Genomic DNA, 22,853 nt, shown 5'->3' on the forward strand with positions numbered 1-22,853 from the left:
AGTAATAGAGTTTGAGAGCAAAGAGATTTGTCGAATACTTTACTTCTCTTATTGATCATAACAAACTTTACAAGATGTGTTATATACATCTAATTACAGTCAAGCGGACTAACCTAAACCGATATCTAATTACAATTAAATAACAAAAACCGGCTCAACTATTTCACTCCTAATACAGAGAATGTTGTATGGTGCTTTGGCTGTGTCGGAGTGCTTAGCATCAAGAGGTTGTATTGGTGATCTACGGTGTTCGATTTGTGGTCACTTTAAAGAACAATATGTCATGTAGTGTTTGAGTGTCCGGTGGCTAGACAGGCCTTTGCTCTGGGCAATGTCTCAGTTCCAAGTGGTGGTTTTTCTAGTTTTCATGTGGAGAAAAATTAGGAACATCTGCTCTTACTTCAAACTTCAAAGTAATGATACTCTGACTGAAACAAGGGTTGCCATTCCTTGGTTGATGTGGGGAATATGGAAGCACAGGAATACCTTGGTCTTTCAAGGAAAGCAGGGTAACATACAAGAACTGGTGATCAAAGCATTCGAGGATTCATCACAATGGTAAGCGGTACAGAATTTGTTTTTTTTTTTGGTAAAGAATGTTAATTCAATTGTGTAGTCCAATTGGCAAAAGAAGAGCTCTAAAATGGAGGTAAAATGGTCTAAACCACTGCAGGGTATTGTTAAATGTAATGTTGGATCCTTGTGGTACAACAACTCATATTTGTCTTGTGGTGCATAGATTGCCCGAGATGACCAAAGACAGGTTTTATTTCATGCTAGGGATGCTTTGCAGACTACAGGCTCCTAGGTTTTAGCGGCCTTACGTTGCGTCTAATGGGCTCTTGAGACTTTTTTATGGGCCTTACGTTGCATCACTAAAATTGAAGTAGCCATGGATAATATTGCCGCTATGGAGGCGATAAATCATCCGAATGATTGGCCAAGGTATTGTTATATCCTGGTTGACATTCATAAAGCTTTATCAAAGTTCTCAGGCTGGGAGTGTCATCACGTTGCGAGTTCGGCAAATAAGGTGGCTAGTACTATTGCAAAAAATGTCACGCGAGATGGAAGATTCCAGTCTCACTTAGCATTTGGAGAGCCTACTTGACTTCATGATCAAGTAAGGATCGGACCCAAGTTGACTAATTGTTTCTTTGGTCTTCTAGTTTATCTTTTCCTTGTTGCTACTCTTTTTTATTTGTTGGTGGTTCCTATCAGATGACAAAAAAGAAGAAGATAGATTTAGTTCGATAGGTAGATATATTTACAATTGGTAACCATGATTTAGGAAAATAACGAGGAGAAATGTGATATTTCTCTTCATTCTTTAAATTTTATACTATTTACATGTAATAGTATTTCCACATCATTCATCTACATTTTTCATAAAATGAGGAACAATAAAACAAAAATGTTCCTCCCCAAAATTGATGAGAAACAAATGGAACAAAAAAAAAGAAAAATAAATATTAAAAATCATTTTTTTATTTGAAAATAAATAAAAAATTATGTTTATTAATAATATTTCAATCTTATAATACAATAGTAATCATATTTCCACTGTATATTGGGAGAAAAATATTTTTGATACAAATTTCATGTTAAATAAATCTGAAGGCTTTATTTGAAAATTGTATGAATAGTAAAATAAATTTTAAAAAATGTTTTGAAAATTGTATGAATAGTAAAATAAATTTTTAAAAAATGTTTATATTATAAATGAAAACTAAAGAATATTTTCAATTACTTTTAAAATTTTATTATAAGTTAATATTAACTATCAATATTTAACATAGTATAAATAAAATTTTAATTCACAAATTACCTTAATCAAGCTGTATGTTGTTCGTAGAATCCAATCCTTTAGTTTCCATTATTACATTGCTATAACGTTGCCTACTAGTAAGATTTAAGTATCATTACGATTGTTAATCTATCAAAAAAGATTACAAGCCACTTAGCATAAAATTTGATGGACTTAAGTGAAATCAATATATTTTATTTTAGCATACTAATAATGACTTAAACTAACAGAATTAACTTTAAAATACTTTACTAATATATTGAGTTTAAGTGTTTAACAGACTTCACAGTTAATTAACTTTGGCCAAAGGATAAATTTGGAACTTTAATTAAAATTACAAAACAGATAAAAATTAAATAAAGCAAAAGATAAACTCTACGGTTAATTGTTTTATTTATTTATTTGAGGAAGTTACATAAATAGCCTCAGTATTTGTTATCTATTTCAAAAGATTCTATCGCTCTCTCCTCGTCGTTACCGTTCAGTCGAGGGAGAATTAAAAAAAAAACGAGACGAAGAGTAGACTCGGCGCCGGTGGACCAATTTGTTCAAACCATTGAGCGTTACTTTATTAATAAACTTGCCCTTATCCTTTATCTATATCATGGATACACTTCCTCACCTCACAGATTCTCAAGTTCTTTTTAACCCCCCCCCCCTATAAATTTCTTCTAGGGTTTCTTCAATCCCAAATCCTCAACTCTTTTTTTTTGGTTATCTCTTTCTCTTAAGAATAACCGAAATGAATTCAGTTCGTATGACAATGCAACATCCACGTTCTCGATTTCGTAACCTGGAAGAAGAGATCCGCTCGTATGGGGAGTTTAAGATTTACTGCTTCGGTCTCGCTATTGCATTGTGGTTCTCCGGTTGGTCTCTTCAACTTTTGTTATTCCAATTTACAGTTTTGATTTCGAAAGCTTTTGTCTTTTTTTTTTTTTTGGATCTGACTAGTTTCTCGATGACTCACAGCGCCGGTTCTTCTGATGGAGAGTATTTGCGGATCAGAAAATGTCTGGCTTGGACCAAATTCGTCCCTTCTTATTAGACCAAGTTCCAGATTTGTCCAAAGCATTGAGGTTCGTCTGGGTTTGGTTCCCCCTAGCTATCTCCTTCTTCTTTTGGTTCTGTTTATCATCAATGGTTTATTGAACTTTTTTTTTGTTAGGTGAAGGAGCTTGATTACTCTAAACCAGGGCTTATGCTTTATGGATTCTATGGGTCTCCTTCTTTAAGCTCTGTGGTGAACTGGTCAGAATACCGAGTGTTACCTCTCTCACAGGATATGTACAAGGCATGTTTAAGATTCTCTGTATTGTTTGAAATTGTCATTGAGATTTGATATTAAAGATTCAATCTTTTTTACTCAGAATTGATTCCATCTTTGATTGTCATTGACTTCTCTTCTTGACAATTTATTGAACTGATTTCACTTGTCTCAGAGTTGGCGATACTTTTTAAATAGAGGGACTCGTTTTAATGTCACCTATAAGGTTGAGCCACAAGGTTCTGCGGTTCAGCTTGTGGTCGAGGAAGGTTAGTAAAATATTGTAGTTTTGTCAAATGCTGATTGCTATGCTTGCCCTGTTGGTATACTATTGTCATTGAGGCTGTGATAGAGTTCGAAAATAATATGAGCACAAAGAAAAACCTAATTTCATGGAAACCACTAACCGCTGAACTTCATTCGTATATGGTAGTATATACTAAAACGTAAAGGCAAAACCCCAACTAGAAAAGGAAAATAACTTTTAAATAAACTAAGAGGATATAGAAGTCTTAATGTGAGTGATCATGAGATTTTCTGTTTGTAATTGTTGCCTTTATGGGATATATATATACTGATAATCTCAAGGCTCTCAATTCACAGGAAAGCGAGTCAGATCTCATTCGTCGTTGGACAAGACTGCTTCGTCACGGCATCTAATTCAGGGTTAGTCAAATGGAAGTTCCTACTTAAAAAAATGCATTGTGTCACAATGATCACCGTGAGTTAATTCAAGTCCTTTACAGGGAGTGGTATGATTACATTGGCGATAAGTAGGTCTTCAGATTATTATATTACTGTGGCTAACTTGAAGAGGAAGGACGTAGAGGTAATAATTACTGACTAATCAAGTAATGACTTTGGATTTAGTTTTGTTTTGCCCACTGTTTGACATGACCTGATGTTTGTTCAGGTGGAACTGACTATTGATGTTAGGGCTGTGATGTATGACACTAAACAATCATCCTACAACTGTACCTTCGGCAATGGCGAGTGCATATTCAAACTTAGTGCAATGTCCCTTGTTGGAAGTTCTATAGTCGTAACTTCACCAGGACTGAGTCAGGTATGTACTCCTAACAAAATTGTTACTGTTGCTATTATTATTATTATGACTCTTAGCTGAATGAGTGTTCCTCTCACTGCCTATGCGTCTGGGCTTAGGGAGTATCCATCGAAGATGAATGGTACATCAGCATCTCATATCAACATAGATGGGTTACATATATAATTGCCACAGGTAAAAATTTAAATCGTTTCAAAGTCAAATTTATAACTGGATTTGAGCATTGGTTAGTTTCTCTATTAAAACAAACTTGGGATCAGTTAGTTACAAGTATGATAATTGCATATACAGGTCTTGTGTTTTGCTTCATACTTGTAGCTACACAGTGCTGTGGTGGAGAGGGAGATCCAACCGACTATGATTCACCAAGAACACCTCTGCTTGCAGACAAAGATGACGATGGTTCTTTGTCTACTAATTTGGAAGGAAATGATGAGGAAGCAGGTAAGGAAAGTAGATGTGTCTGTATTATTTGTTATGATGCTCCAAGAGATTGTTTTTTCCTTCCGTGCGGCCATTGCGTCTCCTGTTTTCAGTGCGGAACAAAGTAAGTTTTTTATCCACTAATGTACAAGTTGTTGTAATGCTAATGTGTCTACCGTATTAGGGACTGATCTAACATATCAAACGTTGTGAAATGGCACAGGATAAAAAAAGCTGGTGGGAGATGTCCAATATGTAGAAAGAGAATGATGAAAGTGAAGCGAAACCATAAAGCTTAAGATCTCAAAGTAAAAGATAAAGTGAATCTATTATAATAGAGCATTAATAATAATAAATTTCTCATTTGATATTGACAAAGTAGCACTTATTTATCTGCATTAATTCGTTTCATCTCTTGACCATCATTGTGGTATCACACCATAGTCCATAGGGTAAGGCAATAAGATGGTATCTTGGTGACTAACAGAGAGTACTCCCCAACTCACAAAATTCTTTTTAATCATCTTCTTCTTCACCAATAACTATGAGACTTTGGATTAAAACAAAAATACCATGAATGAATGAATTTGTTACTCACTCATTTTTACTTAATATTGTACTTCATCCTTTTCATAATACACGATGTTTTAGAGAAGTTATTTTGTTTCATAATATAAGATGTTTTCAAACTTTGTAGACAATTTTTCATTAGTTTAATACTTTATATTATGCAGTATTGTTTATTATTGGTTGAACTTTTTAAAAGTAATTATTTCTTAATATGCATGATTTTACTCAAAATATCATATATTTTGAAATAGAGAGTATATTTTGTTACGACATGTCGATATCCATAAATATAGTAGCAGTTCCTAATAAAAGGTTTATGAAGTTACGAGGATATTCATGTAATGAGAGTTTTTTTTTTAATTTTTATTAATACAAGCCATTTAGCAAATCTAACACAATATTAAATAAATTTATTGGAAATAGTTAAATCAATAGTATATTTGAGGCCAAAAAAAAAAGAGTCAATAGTCTATTTTATTTTAGCATACTAATAAATGAGTCAAACTCTTGAGTTTTTAAAAAAAAACTTAACTTAAAAATACAAATATTGATTTTTAACTTAATAGTAATTAACTTTGTGAAAGGACAATTATGGAATAACAAAAGAAACTATTAAAATAATAAAATAGACAATTTTCTAAAACAAAAACATAATCTGAAGTTAATCATTGTGTATTTATTTATTTAAGGAAAGTTACATAAATACCCTCAGGATTTGTTATCTATTCAAAAGAGTCTTTGACAGTTTGACCTCTCGTCGTTACCGTGTAAACGACGAAGAGAAAGAAGAGACTAAGAATTGCCGCCGGTGGACCTGTTTTGCGCAAACATGTACGTTACACTAATAAACGTGTCCTTATCCTTATTTATATCATGGACACACTTCAGCACCACACAGATCCTCTCTTAGGTTCTTTATAATCCCTTTAGATTTCTTCTAGGGTTTCATCAACCTCAAATTCTCAACTCTTTATTTTTTTTTTTCTGTGTTTCTCTCTTTCTCTAAGAATCACCGAAATGGAAGTTCGTATGCAAATGCAATCTCCATTTCTCGTCAGGTATCGATCTCGTAACGTGGATGGACAATTCTACTCGTGTGCTGAGATTAAGGTGTACTGCTTCGGTCTCGTCATGGTTTTGTTTATCCTCGGTTGGTTTCTTCAACCTTTTTTTTTTTTGAATTCCAGTTTACAGTTTTGATTTTGATTATATATGAATCTGACTAATTCACGATGATGTCTCACAGGGACGGTTCTTCAGATCGTGGGTGTTTACGGATCACAAAATATCTGGCTTGGACCGAATTCGTCCATTCTTGTGGAACCAAGTTCCATATTTGTCCAAAGCATTAAGGTTCGTCTGGTTTGGTCCCTCCTATAGATCTCCTTCTTCTTTTGGTTCTGTTTATCATCACGGTTTGTGCTTATTTATTGATTTTTTTTTGTTAGGTGAAGGAGCTTGATTACTCTAAACCTGCAGGGATCCAGCTTTATGGATTCTATGGGTCTCCTCCCTTGAATCATTTGGTGAATTGGTCAGAATCCCGAGTGTTACCTGTCTCACATGATTCTTACAAGGCAGGTTTAAGATTATATGCACTCTGGAAACTGTCATTGAGAATTGAAATCAAAGATTCAATCTCTTTACCTATTTTTTACTCATGGTTAGCTTTGATTGTCATTGGATTCTCTTTTTGACAATTTATTGAACTGGTTCTCTCAGGGTTGGCCATATTACTTTAACCGAGGGACTTTCCTGAATATTACCTATACCGTAAAACCAGAAGGTTCAGCGGTCGAGCTTGTGGTCGAGGAAGGTTAGTAAATATTGTAGTTATTTCATATGCTGATTGCTGTGCTTTGCTGTTTGGTTTACCATTGTCAGTAAGGCTGTGATAGAGTTTTAGAAAGAAAAAAACCATGAACACAAAGAAAAACCTAAATTGATGAAAACCACTTAATCGCTGAACATCATATTCGTATATAGTAATAAAAGGATATAGAAGTCTTAATGTGAGTGAGATTTTATGTTTGTATTTGTTGCCTTTATGTGATATAATACTGATAATGTCAAGGCTCTCAATTCACAGGATCGCAAGGCATCTCTCCTTCATCGTTGAACGAGATTACATTTCATCGTGACTTCGCTTGGTCATGGAATCTAATTCATGGTTAGTCAAATGAAAGTTCCTACTTAAAAATGCATTGTGCTACCCATGAGTTAATAGAATATTCCTTTACAGGGAGTGGTATGATTCAATTGGAGATAAGTAAGTCTTCAGGTTATTATCTTGCTGTGGCTAACTTGAAGAAGAGTAAGGACGTAGAGGTAAATAATTACTGATCAAGTAATGACTTTGGATTAGATTTTTTTGGTTTCCCGCACCGTTCATTGTTTTACTTGCAACCTGATGTTTGTTTGTTCAGGTGGAACTGACTATTGATGTGAGGGCTGTCTTGTATGATACTAAACAATCATTATACAACTGTACCTTCAGCAATGGCGAGTGCACATTCAAACTCAATGCAATGTCCCTTGCTGGAAAGTCTGTTGTCGTAACTTCACCAGCACCGAGTCAGGTATGTACTCGTAATACAAAACACCAACACTATTATTATTATTATGACTCTTAGCTGAATGAGTGTTCATCTCACTGTCTCTACCTCTCTGGGTTTATAGGGAGTATCCATCGACGATGAATGGTGCATCAGCGTCTCATATGAACATAGATGGATTGCATATGTAACTTGCACAGGTAAACTTTTCAAATGTTTCAAAAGTCAGTTCATTATTGGATTTGATCATTGGTTAGTTTTCTCTTATTAAAACAAACTTGGGATCAGTTACATGTATCATATAAATGCATATGCAGGTCTGGTGATTTGGTTCATGCTTGTAGCTACACAGTGTTGTGGTGGAGAGGGACATCTAACCGAAAATAATGATTCAGCAAGAACACCTCTACTTGCAGACAAAGTTGATGATTATAAGTTGGTGTACTCGATATGGGATCGAAACACCATTAGTATTTTTGTGTAGTGTCGTTGCTTATTCTTTTTTAATTATTGAATAGTAGTTCTTAAAGCTTTACGAGGATAATTTTCATGTTCATAATTCTATTACAATGAGTGTATATGATATTTTCTTAAAGCAATTTCTTCTATATAGCTGATTTTTTTTTTTCTGTCTAAAGTAACAAAAATTTCCAAAATCTCTAGTCTCTGTCATATACTATTTCTAACCAAAAAAAGGAAGAACACTATCCGAGTCAGTAGTTTCTTCGACACACGATGTTTATAGGGAAGTGAGCTTCCACGTCAACAAGATAAAACATCTCTTCGGGAATATATATACATAGGGAAACAAATCTTGTGGTCAAAGTTTCCATACACATAGCTTCTTTTCTCTACACTCACCTCCCATTACAATCCCCAAACTCCTTCATCTATAGAACCGTCCGATTCACTTACTTTGACCATCTTCTCTTCATCGGACCACTCACAGTCCACAAACATATTTCAAATCACGACCCTCACTCACTCCATATATAATAATCCACCTTCCTCTGCTCCACACACTCTCTCTCAAAACCCTAAATGGCAGAAACAGGAGTTGTGGCGGTGTACGGCGAACTAGCCATGACCGAAACAACGAAGCAGAAATCTCCCTTCTCCGTCAAGGTAGGTCTCGCTCAGATGCTCCGAGGCGGTGTTATCATGGACGTCGTCAACGCAGAACAAGCTCGAATCGCTGAAGAAGCAGGCGCCTGCGCCGTCATGGCTCTTGAACGTGTTCCTGCTGATATCAGAGCTCAAGGCGGTGTTGCTCGTATGAGTGACCCGGAGATGATCAAGGAGATTAAAAACGCGGTTACGATTCCGGTGATGGCTAAAGCAAGAATCGGCCATTTCGTCGAAGCTCAGATCCTGGAGGCAATCGGAGTTGATTACGTCGACGAGAGTGAAGTACTCACTCTGGCCGACGAAGACAATCACATCAACAAGCATAACTTCAAGATCCCTTTTGTTTGTGGTTGTAGGAACCTCGGTGAAGCTTTAAGGCGGATCCGTGAAGGAGCCGCCATGATTAGAACCAAAGGTGAGGCTGGAACTGGAAACGTTGTTGAAGCCGTTAGGCACGTGAGGAGTGTGAACGGAGCTATTCGTTTGCTTCGTAACATGGACGACGACGAGGTTTTCACTTTTGCTAAAAAGATCGCTGCGCCGTATGATTTAGTTGTGCAGACGAAGGAGCTTGGGAGGTTACCGGTGGTTCAGTTCGCTGCCGGAGGAGTGGCGACGCCGGCTGACGCGGCGCTGATGATGCAGTTGGGGTGTGACGGGGTGTTTGTTGGGTCGGGTGTTTTCAAGAGTGGAGATCCGGTGAAGAGGGCTAAGGCGATTGTTCAGGCGGTTACGAATTATAGAGATGCGGCGGTGTTGGCGGAGGTGAGCTGTGGGTTGGGTGAAGCAATGGTTGGTCTTAATTTGGATGATAAGGTTGAGAGGTTCGCTAGCCGCTCTGAGTAAACCAATCAGATGTCACATGTTTTTAATTTTTATTTTTATTAAAAGGTTTTTATGAAAATTAAAATATTCTGTTTGTAAGAGAAATTGGTTGTCTTATTTCATGAAATTAAACTTTGTGGCAACTTTAAATATTATTTGGCTTTTGTAAGGTTTTTTTTTTAAAAGTGCGTTTCAGCCACAAAAGTATAAACGATAAAAAATGCGACTACGTACGTTATTTGCCATTGGGGTTGGCATAAACCGTTGAAGAGTCACGGGTGACATGTAGATTTTACTGGACTATTCGGCATGACAGAACCCATCATCATCTAATTTAGCATAATAGGGAGGTTTCACCCTATATTATTGATTAGAAATTTTTTGCTACCAATCTTTGAAATTTTGCTTACAAATTTAGGATTTTAATTCATATTTGATGATGGAGACTAAAGTTAAAGTGTTTGATCACAAAACAAAATTCATGTTTTGTAAAAAGAGTTCACCTTCGGATATGTAGTAGATTCTAGATGCGTCTTCTGAGGAGATGTGTTTCTTCTCACCGGAAGCCGAGATTTCCACCCGATCGCTGAAATCATAATAACCCATATTGATTCTCAAGAGCTGAATGAATATTTCTTTCAATCGAATTAAGATTGAGATCTTCAGGGACTATGCAATCCTCGACGTACCAAAAGAGGTATGTGACACTAGCCGCCCCTTCACAAAACGTATAACGCAAAACAAATTACATTAGAATTATTGATCGGATCCATTAACCATTAGTTTATAATTATATGACAGATCGACTCGATCAAGAAATATAGATAGAAATAGAGAGAGATCTTACTAGAAATTTTTTGTTCATGGTTTCCACAGAGATGATCACAATTGAATTGAAAAACACAAAAGCAAATTAGGGCTTTTGATCGGGTTAATCATTGTTTTTGTCTGGGGATAAGAGGGTTAGATCTGTCATGTTTTTCAGCCGTTGGATCTCAAGCATAAAACGTGTTAGATCTATGTTATGTTTTCAGCCGTTGGATGCGTCAAGGTAAACAATTTTATTGCTGAATTGACAATCCATCCAATCGCACCTAGAGAGGGTCTTCCGGTAAACCAAAGTCGGTCCTTAGATTTACTGTAGTGACTGTTTACACTGACCGGTTTTATCAAATCAATCCCGGTTAGTAGAATCAGTATATTAGAAAATGTAAACATGAGAATTTGAATACTTTATAACCAGTTATTTTAAGTTTTTTTTTTTAATTATAGTGCACGGTTTATTACATATCATTTGGTAACGGATGTAACAAGTACATAGGACTATATATTATAGATTGTACTTGGGGTGTATAATTATCAGTAATCATTTACTTGATAATAGTGAATCGACTTGGTTCTTTCCAGAAGGACCGTTTTGCCTGATGAGAAGACGGTATTCGTCGAACCTGATTGGTTTATAAAGAGCGGGTCGGCTTTCGGTTAATAGTTCTTCGACTGGTCCAATCGGTATATCACTTCTTGGGTTGTAGAAGAATGCCAAAGAGACTCGATCCATACCAGGATTAACGATCACCTGATGTTCCACGCTTTTGTAAATTCCATTGCTAAGTATCTACAAGTTGACCCAAACATTATTATATATTGGTTAGTATTCTTATCGGATTCCATTTCAAGATATTAGATGAAATATCACATAATACTAAGATGGCAAGATTATATGATTTTTTGCCAAAATACTAAAACAGAGCTAATCTTTTAAAAAGACATATAATTCTCCGATCGGCACATTTGTAAACCACCTATACCTTAGCTAAAATTTTGTAAAATCCAATTGATTTAGCTCCAACCACAGATTTGGAGGCTCTAAAATCAAATGTTTTCTATATATGTACCAGTTATGATTTTAATATTTTAGATGTAAAAAGAACAGAAAATCTCTAAAACCATAAAATAGTAGTTTTAGACAAGGAAAACAAAAAACACAACAAAGCAAACCAAATACCTGAATCTGATCTCCCATATTGACGACCAAAGCATTGGGAACTGATTTGACGGTGACCCAGCCATCACCACGACGGACCTGGAGGCCAGAAACCTTCTCGTCCGGGAGGAGAATGGTGATGCCACCAGGGTCAGAATGGGAAGAGAGACCTAACGTGAGATGTGGCTGAGGGCATTTTGGGTAGAAGTTTGTCCTGAGAGATGCACCGACTTTGTCTTCTCCTCCTAAGGCCTTCATCAGACAATTTGGTTCCAAACCTAAACTCTCTGAGAGCGTCTCTACCAGCCTCTCGCACAGTTTTTTCACTTCTTCTCCATACTCTTCGATAAACTCTCTGCACATTAGTTTTCCCTCAAAATGTTAATTAATTACAATGATCTATATTGAACAACTATATGTGAGATCCGTTTATTACAATTTTTTTTTTGTGAAGTAACCATCAGTAAATATTAACATCTAGGTTATAAATAGCACAATATTATATTTACATACTATTGTTTTCTTTTTTTGTCCGATCTGTCAATTATGTTATCTATACGCAATACAAAGAAAAGTCATGTTTCACGTGGGTATTAACGACCACATGTAACGTGTTCACACATTAGACACGTGCCTAAATAAACATTTCGACCAAACGGCCATGTGTGTACGTTTATGCAAGCTGTACTTCCACATAATTCAGATGCTTGAACACCCTAAAAATATAAACACACACAAGCAACGTGTCCCCATGCAAAACATTCACATTCACTTAGTAAAAACTCTTTGTTTTAGTAAAGGGTTTCGTTAGAAACTACTGTATATACACTTAGGAATAGAAAAAATACTAGCAAACCTAAACCGTATATTAATACGTAATATAAAGAAAAATCAGGTCATAAACGTTTACATAGTCGCATAAATCAGGTCATAAAATCATGTACCTGATCTTAGTGGGGTGAGATGGCCACTTGGAGGGGTTTCTTATGGAAGAAGGCAAGTAATTAAGGTAGAAATAATCACTCCAATCTAATTTAGCATCTTTCACAACCCCAAGGCGGCTTCCATAACCTTCGTACGTGTCCGGTGAGTTTGCGAACTTCCTTTTCTCGTCTATCGGTAGCTCGAAGAACTCACGCCACGCTCCTCTCACTTTCTCCATCAGCGCATGATTCACACCATGGTTCACCATTTGGAAGAAACCCCACTCCTCACACGCCTTCCTTACGAGCATCAGCCCCTCTGGCTTCCCCCAAACGTCGCCCATGTCTAGCACGGGGATCTCCATCTCAGCATCGGATTGGGCAGAGTTCAGGACGGGTCTCTGATGAGAAGGTTTCACATACCGGCTTGGTACGGTTGTTACGCCGGTTTGGGACAAGGCTTGCACGGAAACAATCGGCTCAGGCCAGTATGCAGCCATTTTGTGAATTATTTTGGAATTTAGATAAGGTATACTCAAGGGAGAGAGAGATAAGGGGAATGAAAGTTTTAGATGCTGGAAGAAGCAGGGACAAGTAAGGGATATAAATAGAGATTTTAAAATAAATAAATAGAAATGAAACGTGAGACAATTAATGATACGATCCATATTCTTTTATTCCAGCCTCTTTTTCTATTGAATTTCGAGGTCGACTTAGTAAAGTTTGCATGCTGAGCTAAGTTGGATGATAAACATTAATAAGACACGTTTTAAAAAGAGTTGTGGATAAATGTCGACAATATTGTTTTTTTGTGTCTTCAATGACTTTTGAAGTGATGAGATAGGGAAATAATTTCGGCGCCGTGCGACGGCTTGCATCACAAAAAGTAATAGACAATTTGTCTTCACAAAAACTTATTATACAATTTGTGGTAATTTATGTAAAAGACAATATTATGATTTAGTACAATAACTTTTGCATCTTATCAAATAAGGTTTTGAGAATCTGTTGTAGATTGATAGACTTAAATTATACCTAATAAAAAAAAACTGATTATCGGTGGAGGTCATTCCAACATTTGGAACACCAATCATAGAATGCCAACATTGAACAAAACCAGCCAACCCCATATTTAGTGATTGCTTCATGTTCATTGTAATTTCTATAGTCGAGATCATCATGCATGTGATGCATTATTTAATCTAAATTATTGTTTTGATTGGTAAACCACAAAAGGAAAAACTATTTATATATATACCAGATTTTGTTTTGAAATTAGTGGTTTCATTATAGTGGTTGAACGTCTTTTAACTGTTATAGAATAGTTGAATGATTGAAAGCGGAACCATACTGGTTGAATTACGTAATGAAATTTCCAAAAATAATCATGAAATACTCAAACTTATATAATTGGTTAGTTATACTCTCAACACGTCCATATAGTATATATATATAACAAATCTTCTACAAACATGTTTACAAAAAAAAGAATTACTGATATATATATATATATATATATATGTATATATATATACACCATATATTAAAAAAAATCTAACTTTATATATTTACATTTTTTTCTTCCGTAGAATGGTAGTATGAGGCAATAACATAATATCGTTTTTCTTATATGAGTGATAACACATCTGTTAATCTATAAAAAAAACATAGCAGAACTCAATTCTACGTGCTGCTTACGAGGTTGATCGGATGAGAGCTTGTTTCATAACATGGACTGAAAAATAAAAGTTTGACATAGTGAATCATACATCTCAAGACCTCTGTGAGAGCGCAGCCACTTGTAAAGTATATTAGCCTCTTTTATTGATCAATACAAATTGCATTTTTAAAAGGAAATTTAAACACTTCCTCAACCATATATCTTTAGTTATTGTCGGACAAAATTTTCGTTCATTGGAATATTTAATTTATTATTGATAATAATAACGGCCGGGACCATATCGTCTATAGAATACGCAATGTATATTTATGCTTATGCATCACATGTTTTAATTAAAATCGACTAGAGAATGAGATATACAGTAAATGTCTCACCGGGTAAATTGGGGCTGAATATTTGTGATTTAAGGGTTTCAGATCGGTTGAATCATGCATTCTACAACGTTGTAAGCGCTTAAATTATACAGTATCAATGAAGACTATAATTATTTTAATTAAAAAATGGTATAATATCAAGTGAAAAAGCACCACAAATTTTTAAATAGGTTTTATGATTTTTTTTAAATAGCTACATAATATAATATTTTCCAAGTTGACGCTTGAGTTCTACAGTTTTGCGCTGAAATGAGTAAAAAATATTGTGCAAGTATAAAAATCCAATATTATCTTATATTTATTTCTTCATCTTCAAGATAGATCGGGATGTGTTAAAATCATATACTAGATGATCGTGATACAAAGAAATTGTCCGCCCAATATGTTGAATAGTCATTCACCCCTTTACGAAAAAAGAAAAAAAAAAATCGATCGGAACATCAATGTATATTGTATGATAATTAACAAAAGGATTGAACATCTAACTCGTTGATTGTCTTGAGGACAACAGCTACGTTGCCAAAAGGTAATAATTAAGAGAGAAAAAAAACAATTGCTACACGTGGGCTACGGTATGGGATGCATTCATTTTACAGCTACCAAACACACATGTGAAAAAAACTACGTGCGTTGACAATTTGCAATTTATACGCGAATTACAAAATTATTTGGGAAGTCTGTATTCTCTCTTTGAAATAAATCTTTTCGTCCCTAAAGCTTCACTTCAAAATTCCTAAGCTTTTTGCAACAAAAAAATATATTGAAAAAGTTGTGCAACACATGAGTCATGACTTCGTAGCAGCCTAGTAGGTGTGAGTACTAAAAACATGATTATTGGTTAAATTAAAATGTAAAATATTACATATATAGTATATTTGGGATCCAGAGTGGATACCCTAGATATTATATTATACGTCTTACATATATGTTCTAATGTTTCATATAATTGCATGGATTGAGTACGGTGAGAAAAAAATCATCAAACACATATTTTTTCAAATCATAGTCAATCAAGTGGTTCATTCCAAAGATAAAGGTAAACGAAGCAGACAAAGATTTTCCCAGCCCTGATTTAGGTAGACCTTGGTTACTTCTTTAGAGAGTTGCGGTTTTTAGAGGTTACTAGTTTTTACCCAAAGCTCTGTTCTTACGTGAGACTCAGATTGCCAATTTGTATGTTATACGTCGTGACGAATTGGCCCAATTATGTAGAATGGGTTTGGGCTGCCTACCCATGATAAACCTTAGTCAAAATCAGTTTGGCATGTTGATGCTTTAAAAAATGCGAAATTGGCCTACCATATAATAACATCTATGAAGTATGATGATCATAGGATATTATTAGTTGATGACAAATTCCACGTGTAATCCAATAATTGGTTCTTTATGAATGAAGAATCATCCCAACAATGTTGATAACCATCAAAGGGTAATTTTACACGTGCAGGAATTTAGGAAACGAGAGGAGATTCTAGAGAAGTTACATATTATCGTGCTCAAAAACGTTAGCTAAAATTTTGTTGAAAAAGGGAACAAAAAAAAATCTAAAGAAAAAGCTGAAATAGAAAACTTGGGAATGAAGCTAAGGATATGACTGGTCGCCGAGGATTAAGAACCACACAGTGTTAATATTTTAATTTGCAAAAGTGTGTATACAAAAACCGAAACTTCTCGCAGTGGCGTTGGTGATGAAACGTCAACGCAATATTATCGTCACATCCCCATTCAGTTCCTCATTATATAATATGAATATGAAAAGCAGTCAAGGCTTTAAACATAAACTACCCCCACATAAAAGGAACATTTTAATTTTGTTTTCATTTATAAAATAAAATTTTAGATTTGTTTTTAATTTATCATGAATAAAATATCATTAATATGTTTTCAAATTTTGTTTCAAGTCACTCACAAATATAAGATACCAGACTTTTTTTTTATTCATAGAATTCAACTAAGTGATTTCTATCCTTTTCTAAATTTTAGAAGTCCTTAAAAAATCATAAATGTTTTTAAAACACTTTAAAGTTATTTTTGAAGATGTTGAAAATGGTAGAATATGCCCTTTTTTATTCAACGTACAAATTTTGAAGTATTCTGAAAGTAATATATACATATAATAATTTTCTTAGACAATATATATATATATATTACAAGAAGTTTAATCGAAAATGATAGTTTCTTCGTTTATAATAGAAAAAATGAGCCATCAACTTAGCAATTTCAAGGAGATTTTGCAGACGAAAAAAATTCATCGGTTCTCTCTTTTGGAATAGATTAATTGAGATTAAGGTCCACTAGCTGATTGTGGACTGAGAGACGTGAGAATCCACACATACATCCAGAACATTATTAAGTGATATGATATTGTGGAACTCTGTGAACTGATCAAATTTCTAATGGTTGCAATGAAAGCATCCTTTCGAGAGTGACGATATATATATTATGTAAACAATCATTTATTTTAACAAATCATTGTGATTTCAACATTACAAGACGCGTCATCTTAATTATTTTCGTAACATGTTATTGTTTTTATAGATGTTTAATTTGTTAAAGTAAAATTAGATTGCTATCATATGACCAAAAACCATATACAGCTTGGTGACTGAAACTGCCATAAATCAATTTCCTGTTGACAAAAACAAAGTTGTAATTTAACTGTCCTCTTAAGAGTTAAGACTCGACATCATCATTTATTTTTGTTTGTATTTATGAAAAATGAAAATAACATAGAAAAGATTTTTAGTACCACAATCAACAAATTCACACGCTAACTTTACCTTTTCTTAATTTTGCTAATAGCACAACAAGTAAATTCTTAAAATACAATAAGTAAACCGAGTCTAATAAAGCTGAACCAACATTAACCGAGTTTAGAGCTAAACCAAGATAGGTAGAAGTCTCTAAATTTATGATTCTTACCGTTTTACCAAACTAACTCAGTAATAAATTCATTTCATACAAACAAATTTGATCATATGTCGACGTACTGTCAGAAACTCAGAATCTAGCATACTATTGTCAAACTAAAGTGATTACACACATTATGAGAAAACGATTGAAAGATCCACGTCCTTCCTGATCACCCTAGTCAATTCGCTCTCTAGACATTAGACAATACTTTAAAGACGCTAATCTATCCTCTATTAAACCATTTATAAATTATAATCAATAGTTAAAACATATTTAAGTACTAAATTATCTTAGAGATTGACACATTTACCGAAAGGTTTGTTCTTTTTAATATTTTTTCAAAAGAAAAAAACAAAACAGAGACAAAAAAAAAAAAAAGAAGAAAAAAGTTATATACTATAAGAAAAAATCCAAGATAGAGAAAAAAGTAAACGCGTATACAGATGGCGACAGGAGAAAGGAGAGAGTGGAGAAGAAGAAAAGAATTGTGAGAAAATTAGACTTCTTTCTCCCGACGTTTCACATTACAAAACACACAAACCAAACAAAAAAAACTAGTATTGTAATATTTTTTATTTTTCTTTTTTTTTGGCGATCTGAAAAAAAGTGAAAGCTCATCAAAGATTACAATAACGTAATCTTTAGCTTTAGAGATCGTTTCTTGATTCTGTTTCTCTTTTTTATTTTTAGTTCTTCTTGATTCTTTCAAATGGATGGACATCATCATCTTCAGCAGCTTCAATACCTCAACAAGCATCATCATCTTCATCATCCTCATCCCCAATCATCGCAGACGCCGGAAATAGCGTCTCCGGTAGCGGGTGGGGATAGGTTTCCACAGTGGACCGTTGAAGAGACGAAAGAGTTGATAGGGATAAGAGGAGAGCTAGATCAGACTTTCATGGAGACTAAACGGAACAAGCTTCTTTGGGAAGTTATCTCTAACAAGATGAGAGACAAAAGCTTTCCTCGTAGCCCTGAACAGTGCAAGTGCAAGTGGAAGAACCTCGTCACTCGTTTTAAGGTACCAATATTAATTATTTTTGTGGATGTGTTTAGTATTATATCTTTAATTATCTAGTGCTATAATCTTGGTAGCCTTGCATGGAACAAATAAATAATTTTTTTTTTGTAACCAAGAAATTTTTAATCTCCTATTGTCCATAATCACTCCAAGACAGAGACAAATCTTGAATTTGGTGTTTTCCATAATATTCCAAGTAGTTTAGTTGTATATGCATATATATAATCCCATTGGTGATGTATTCTTGATGTTTCTAGGGATGTGAGACAATGGAGGCAGAGATAGCGAGACAACAATTCCCTTTTTATGATGATATGCAAATTATATTTACCACTAGAATGCAGAGAATGCTATGGGTTGAATCCGAGGGAGGAGTAGGGGGAACAAGCGGGACAGTAGCGAGAAAGAGAGAGTATTCTTCAGATGAGGAAGAAGAGAATGTCAATGAAGAGCTAGTAGATGTTAGCAACGACCCGAAAATCCTAACTAATCCGAAAAAGAACATTGCAAAGAAGCGAAAAGGCGGTAGTAATAGCAACAATGGTGTAAGAGAAGTGTTAGAAGAGTTTATGAGACATCAAATAAGGATGGAGAGTGAGTGGAGAGAAGGATGGGAGGCGAGGGAGAAGGAGAGAGCAGAGAAAGAAGAAGAATGGAGAAGGAAGATGGAGGAGCTTGAGAAGGAGAGGGTGACAATGGAGCGCATGTGGCGTGATAGAGAGGAGCAACGACGGTCAAGGGAGGAGATGAGAGCAGAGAAGAGGGATTCACAAATTAATGCATTGCTTGCTAAGCTTACTAGAGATGGTTCTCTCTAATCTTTCTCATCAACTATTCTTAACCTAAGATAAAATTGTTCTTTTTATGCTTGTTTGGGGTGTAGTGTAGGTTTAATTATTTGGTGGGGGAAATAGTTAGTTTATTCATGGAAACACTCAACACTCCTATATTGTTTGATATGAGGACATTTTGAGTTTTAGTGAGACCTCAGTAACATATTAACCCCACATTCTTTCTTTCTTCTGATTTGCATTTTGGTGAGCCAAAAATTTTTGCATACCAATTAATCTTTAATGGATTTAATTAGTAATTTGTAGGACGATATTGTATAGTATATGTCAAACGGAACAAAGCTGATTTCTTGAATAATCTTGAACACATTGAATTTTTTTCTAAGAGTTATTTTAAACATACAATGTTGGCGAATGTAATATTTGAAGTGTCGATCCCAAATATCATCTTCATACAAAAAAATAGGTACGATAATACTAAGGAAGATTTTTAATGGACTAATCTTGATGAGAATGTAGAGGTCAAAAAAAACAAAGCATAAAACTAATACGAGTACCAAAACTAATACGAAATCCAAGTCCAACGATGAAAAGTGATCCTATGAATTTTGGGACCATTTTTAGGTCGATTGTCTCTAATTCTTTTATATTATTTATCGATAGATCTTTCTTTTTTCTTTTGGTGATGAATCATATCTAACATGGCAGTACAATACGTGTATGCGTGTGACAATCCTTACCCACATAATAAATATTTTTTTTTTCTTTTTTTTCATTTGTCATTGACATACATACATATATTGAAGGACATAATTTGAATACACATTCTACTATAGAAATACTTTATTGGGATATTCGGTTTTGTATAGTAGATCGTCTCTCAATTGGAACGAACGAGTATGCCTAACCATTTTTTAAGTCTTTGTATATAATCTTTCATAATACTTTCAGTCATTTATAGTATAATAGATGAAAAATAAATAATAAAATATAATTTATAATTTGGATATAATTTGGCAATTGCAAGGAAAATAAGAAGTGGCAGACATAGTTATCTTTATCCCACGTTTTGATCAAAGTTCTGAAAATTATTCTTTTGTACTCGATATCAACATGGTAACTTACTAACTTCACCCCAATTATATCTTCAAGGCCCATAAAAGAATATCGAAGAAAACTCTAAAACATTTCAAAGAAGTATACATAAAGGTTAACGCACTTAGCTTGAGGCAATGAATCGATGTATCATGCATCGTCTTGTTAAAAGGGACAATAACACATATACTGTCACCGACATTGACCTTTTTGCTGCAAAGCAAAAGCCATAAGTTGTCTCCTTGAGACTCGAGAAAATGGTCAACGTTTTTTTATTGCTCTATTTCTGATTGGGTTTTGTTCAACAATTTGTAACGAGACAATTACTGTAATGAAAACGAGGTTGAAACAANAGGAACCGTGAGCTCGACATGGCGACCTGGAGTGAGACGGATATCTGATTTCTTTCTAGNCTGTAATGAAAACGAGGTTGAAACAATGGAAGAGAATTCAAGCGTGTTTATTAGGATTCTCAATTATGAATGTTTGAAGTTACACAAATATCACAACTAATTCAAGACGTTGCCAAGTTCACCATTTTCATACATTGAGGTCAATATATCACAACCTCCTACAAGTTCTCCTTTCACAAATATCTGTGGAAACGTTGGCCAATTGCTGTAGTTCTTCAGCTTCTCCCTTAGCCCAGGATTAAACTCGTCGTCAAGAACATCAACCGTTTCATAATCGACTCCTTGGCTTTCAAGAATCCCAACTACTCTCTGTGAGAATCCACATTGAGGAGCACTTCTTGATCCTTTTATGAAAGCTACCACTTTGCTCTCTTTCACTAAACGATCAATCAGTTCCTCTAACGGAACAGTGAGCTCAACATGGCGACCTGGAGTGAGACGGATATCTGATTTCTTTCTAGGAGTCTGTTTGACAAATGTGTTGTTCCCTGACTTATTCCCCGGCGGGACTTTTCCGGTTTCTTTAATGTGCTCTTCTATCCATGATTTCCATGCTTGTGTTAGAACCGCTTTGTCTGGTTCTTCTACTATACCAACCTATCAACCAACAACGATATCAATTATCAAAGTTATTAACAATAACAAAACTTGCCCATATTCATCATCTCTTCAAGACGAAGAAAAAAGTCCACTCAAGGTCATTATTGATTATAGGAGTCAATGGAGCAAATATACACTAAAAACAGTAATGTCAGCTAGTTTCTCAAAGAGCTATCAAAACAAACCCAAAGTTATTCTAATTGACAGAGAATAGGGAATCGAATGCCGTATTCTCTTACTCGGTAGAAAACCAATATACCTCCCAAACCTCTTCTAACCAAGTAACCGGGATCAATCTAGCGAATGAGCACTATCCTAGTATCCTGTCTCTATAAGTAGAACTTCCGAAAACAACTAATTTAAAGAAAATGCTAAATGAAGCTCGGAAGTCGGAACCAAGTCCTAAGTAAACATAACAAGGCCACACTCTTCTAATGGAAGCATCTCTCTAGTGTTCTCTCATCTCATGATTACGATTCGGTACTAGTCGCATATCATAACCACTATATACAATTCTCATAGACAGGGTCTCATTTCATAATGATGCATCTCCTACTCAAACTCAATAAACCAAGGTTGCTAAATGTGGTAAGTGCCGTTAAAGACTCTGATCAAGAACAGAGCCAAGAACTTCACTAGTTCAACTTTTGCAAACAGAGATGGAGTGATCCTAAATGATAGATATAAAACACAATTCTGGAACTAAAGTGATAAACTTTTTACAGGATTCACCAAGACAATTCCCATACTCTATCAACAGTAATAAACAAAGTCAACCATAATGAAATCAACCGAGATAGGGAGATGGGGAGCTTTTACCTTGACGGAGCCGCAAAGCTCCGGCACAGATTTGAGATGTGCAGAGACACTCGAGGCGATGTTCCGAGATATTCCGACGAATTGAAGCTCGTCGCTTTTATCGTATACAGCGTATACTCCGGAAGCGGAAGGAATCGAATCAGACTCCGAAATCGGTAGCAGCTCCGTCTCCGTTAGAGACTTTACGGCGGAGGCGATTACGAAGGGACGACGACGAGACCGTTCTGTGTCACGGAGTGTGAAGGAGAGAGAGGGAAAAGAAATGGACGGTGGTGTGAAGCGTGAATAGAGAGCGATCCCAGGGGTATTTCGGGAAACTTGTGGACGAAAAACACGCGGAGAGGCTGAGCCGTGCAAGGAGGAGGAGCCAAAACTGATTGCAGCCATTTTCGTCGGAGCTGACTGAGAGAGAGTTATCGCTGGAAACGATGAGCTCATTTTTATCTGGAATAGGATTGTATTAATATGGGCCTTAATTGGGCTGATATTAAGGCCTTTTAATACAAAGTCTAAGGAAAATTGTACCCGCTTAGTTTTTTCCTTAAGACTTTCTTTCCTTGATATTATTTTTGCCAAAGGTTAACATAACACATTT

At 35.1% G+C, this 22,853-nt stretch overlaps 6 protein-coding genes across 6 annotated transcripts; 4 read left to right on the plus strand and 2 right to left on the minus strand.

The window, feature by feature from the left end:
* Positions 2,315-5,041, plus strand: LOC104792618. The gene is made up of 10 exons (XM_010518807.2): positions 2,315-2,676; positions 2,780-2,886; positions 2,976-3,101; positions 3,250-3,343; positions 3,678-3,740; positions 3,821-3,903; positions 3,988-4,140; positions 4,239-4,314; positions 4,432-4,687; positions 4,787-5,041. Exons 1-10 carry the CDS (start codon positions 2,550-2,552, stop codon positions 4,860-4,862), a joined length of 1,161 nt encoding a protein of 386 aa, XP_010517109.1. The 5' UTR covers positions 2,315-2,549; the 3' UTR covers positions 4,863-5,041.
* Positions 6,053-8,432, plus strand: LOC104792619. The gene is made up of 9 exons (XM_010518808.2): positions 6,053-6,283; positions 6,380-6,486; positions 6,582-6,710; positions 6,856-6,949; positions 7,223-7,303; positions 7,376-7,461; positions 7,560-7,712; positions 7,813-7,888; positions 8,006-8,432. The coding sequence occupies exons 1-9, from the start codon at positions 6,151-6,153 to the stop codon at positions 8,170-8,172; spliced, it is 1,026 nt and encodes a 341-aa protein (XP_010517110.2). The 5' UTR covers positions 6,053-6,150; the 3' UTR covers positions 8,173-8,432.
* On the plus strand, positions 8,632-9,796 carry LOC104792621 (pyridoxal 5'-phosphate synthase subunit PDX1.1-like). The gene has a single exon (XM_010518809.2). The coding sequence runs from the start codon at positions 8,730-8,732 to the stop codon at positions 9,660-9,662; it is 933 nt and encodes a 310-aa protein (XP_010517111.1). The 5' UTR covers positions 8,632-8,729; the 3' UTR covers positions 9,663-9,796.
* Positions 10,859-13,141, minus strand: LOC104792622 (protein SRG1-like). Its single transcript, XM_010518810.1, has 3 exons — positions 12,570-13,141; positions 11,647-11,980; positions 10,859-11,256 (listed from the first exon to the last, which is right to left on the minus strand). The coding sequence occupies exons 1-3, from the start codon at positions 13,046-13,048 to the stop codon at positions 11,008-11,010; spliced, it is 1,062 nt and encodes a 353-aa protein (XP_010517112.1). The 5' UTR covers positions 13,049-13,141; the 3' UTR covers positions 10,859-11,007.
* Positions 18,027-19,559, plus strand: LOC104792623 (trihelix transcription factor GT-3b-like). Its single transcript, XM_010518811.2, has 2 exons — positions 18,027-18,540; positions 18,798-19,559. Exons 1-2 carry the CDS (start codon positions 18,226-18,228, stop codon positions 19,356-19,358), a joined length of 876 nt encoding a protein of 291 aa, XP_010517113.1. The 5' UTR covers positions 18,027-18,225; the 3' UTR covers positions 19,359-19,559.
* On the minus strand, positions 20,866-22,711 carry LOC104792624 (bifunctional monothiol glutaredoxin-S16, chloroplastic-like). Its single transcript, XM_010518813.2, has 2 exons — positions 22,259-22,711; positions 20,866-21,436 (listed from the first exon to the last, which is right to left on the minus strand). Exons 1-2 carry the CDS (start codon positions 22,694-22,696, stop codon positions 20,936-20,938), a joined length of 939 nt encoding a protein of 312 aa, XP_010517115.1. The 5' UTR covers positions 22,697-22,711; the 3' UTR covers positions 20,866-20,935.

Source organism: Camelina sativa, chromosome 6, assembly GCF_000633955.1.
Source record: "Camelina sativa cultivar DH55 chromosome 6, Cs, whole genome shotgun sequence".
NCBI lineage: Eukaryota > Viridiplantae > Streptophyta > Magnoliopsida > Brassicales > Brassicaceae > Camelina > Camelina sativa.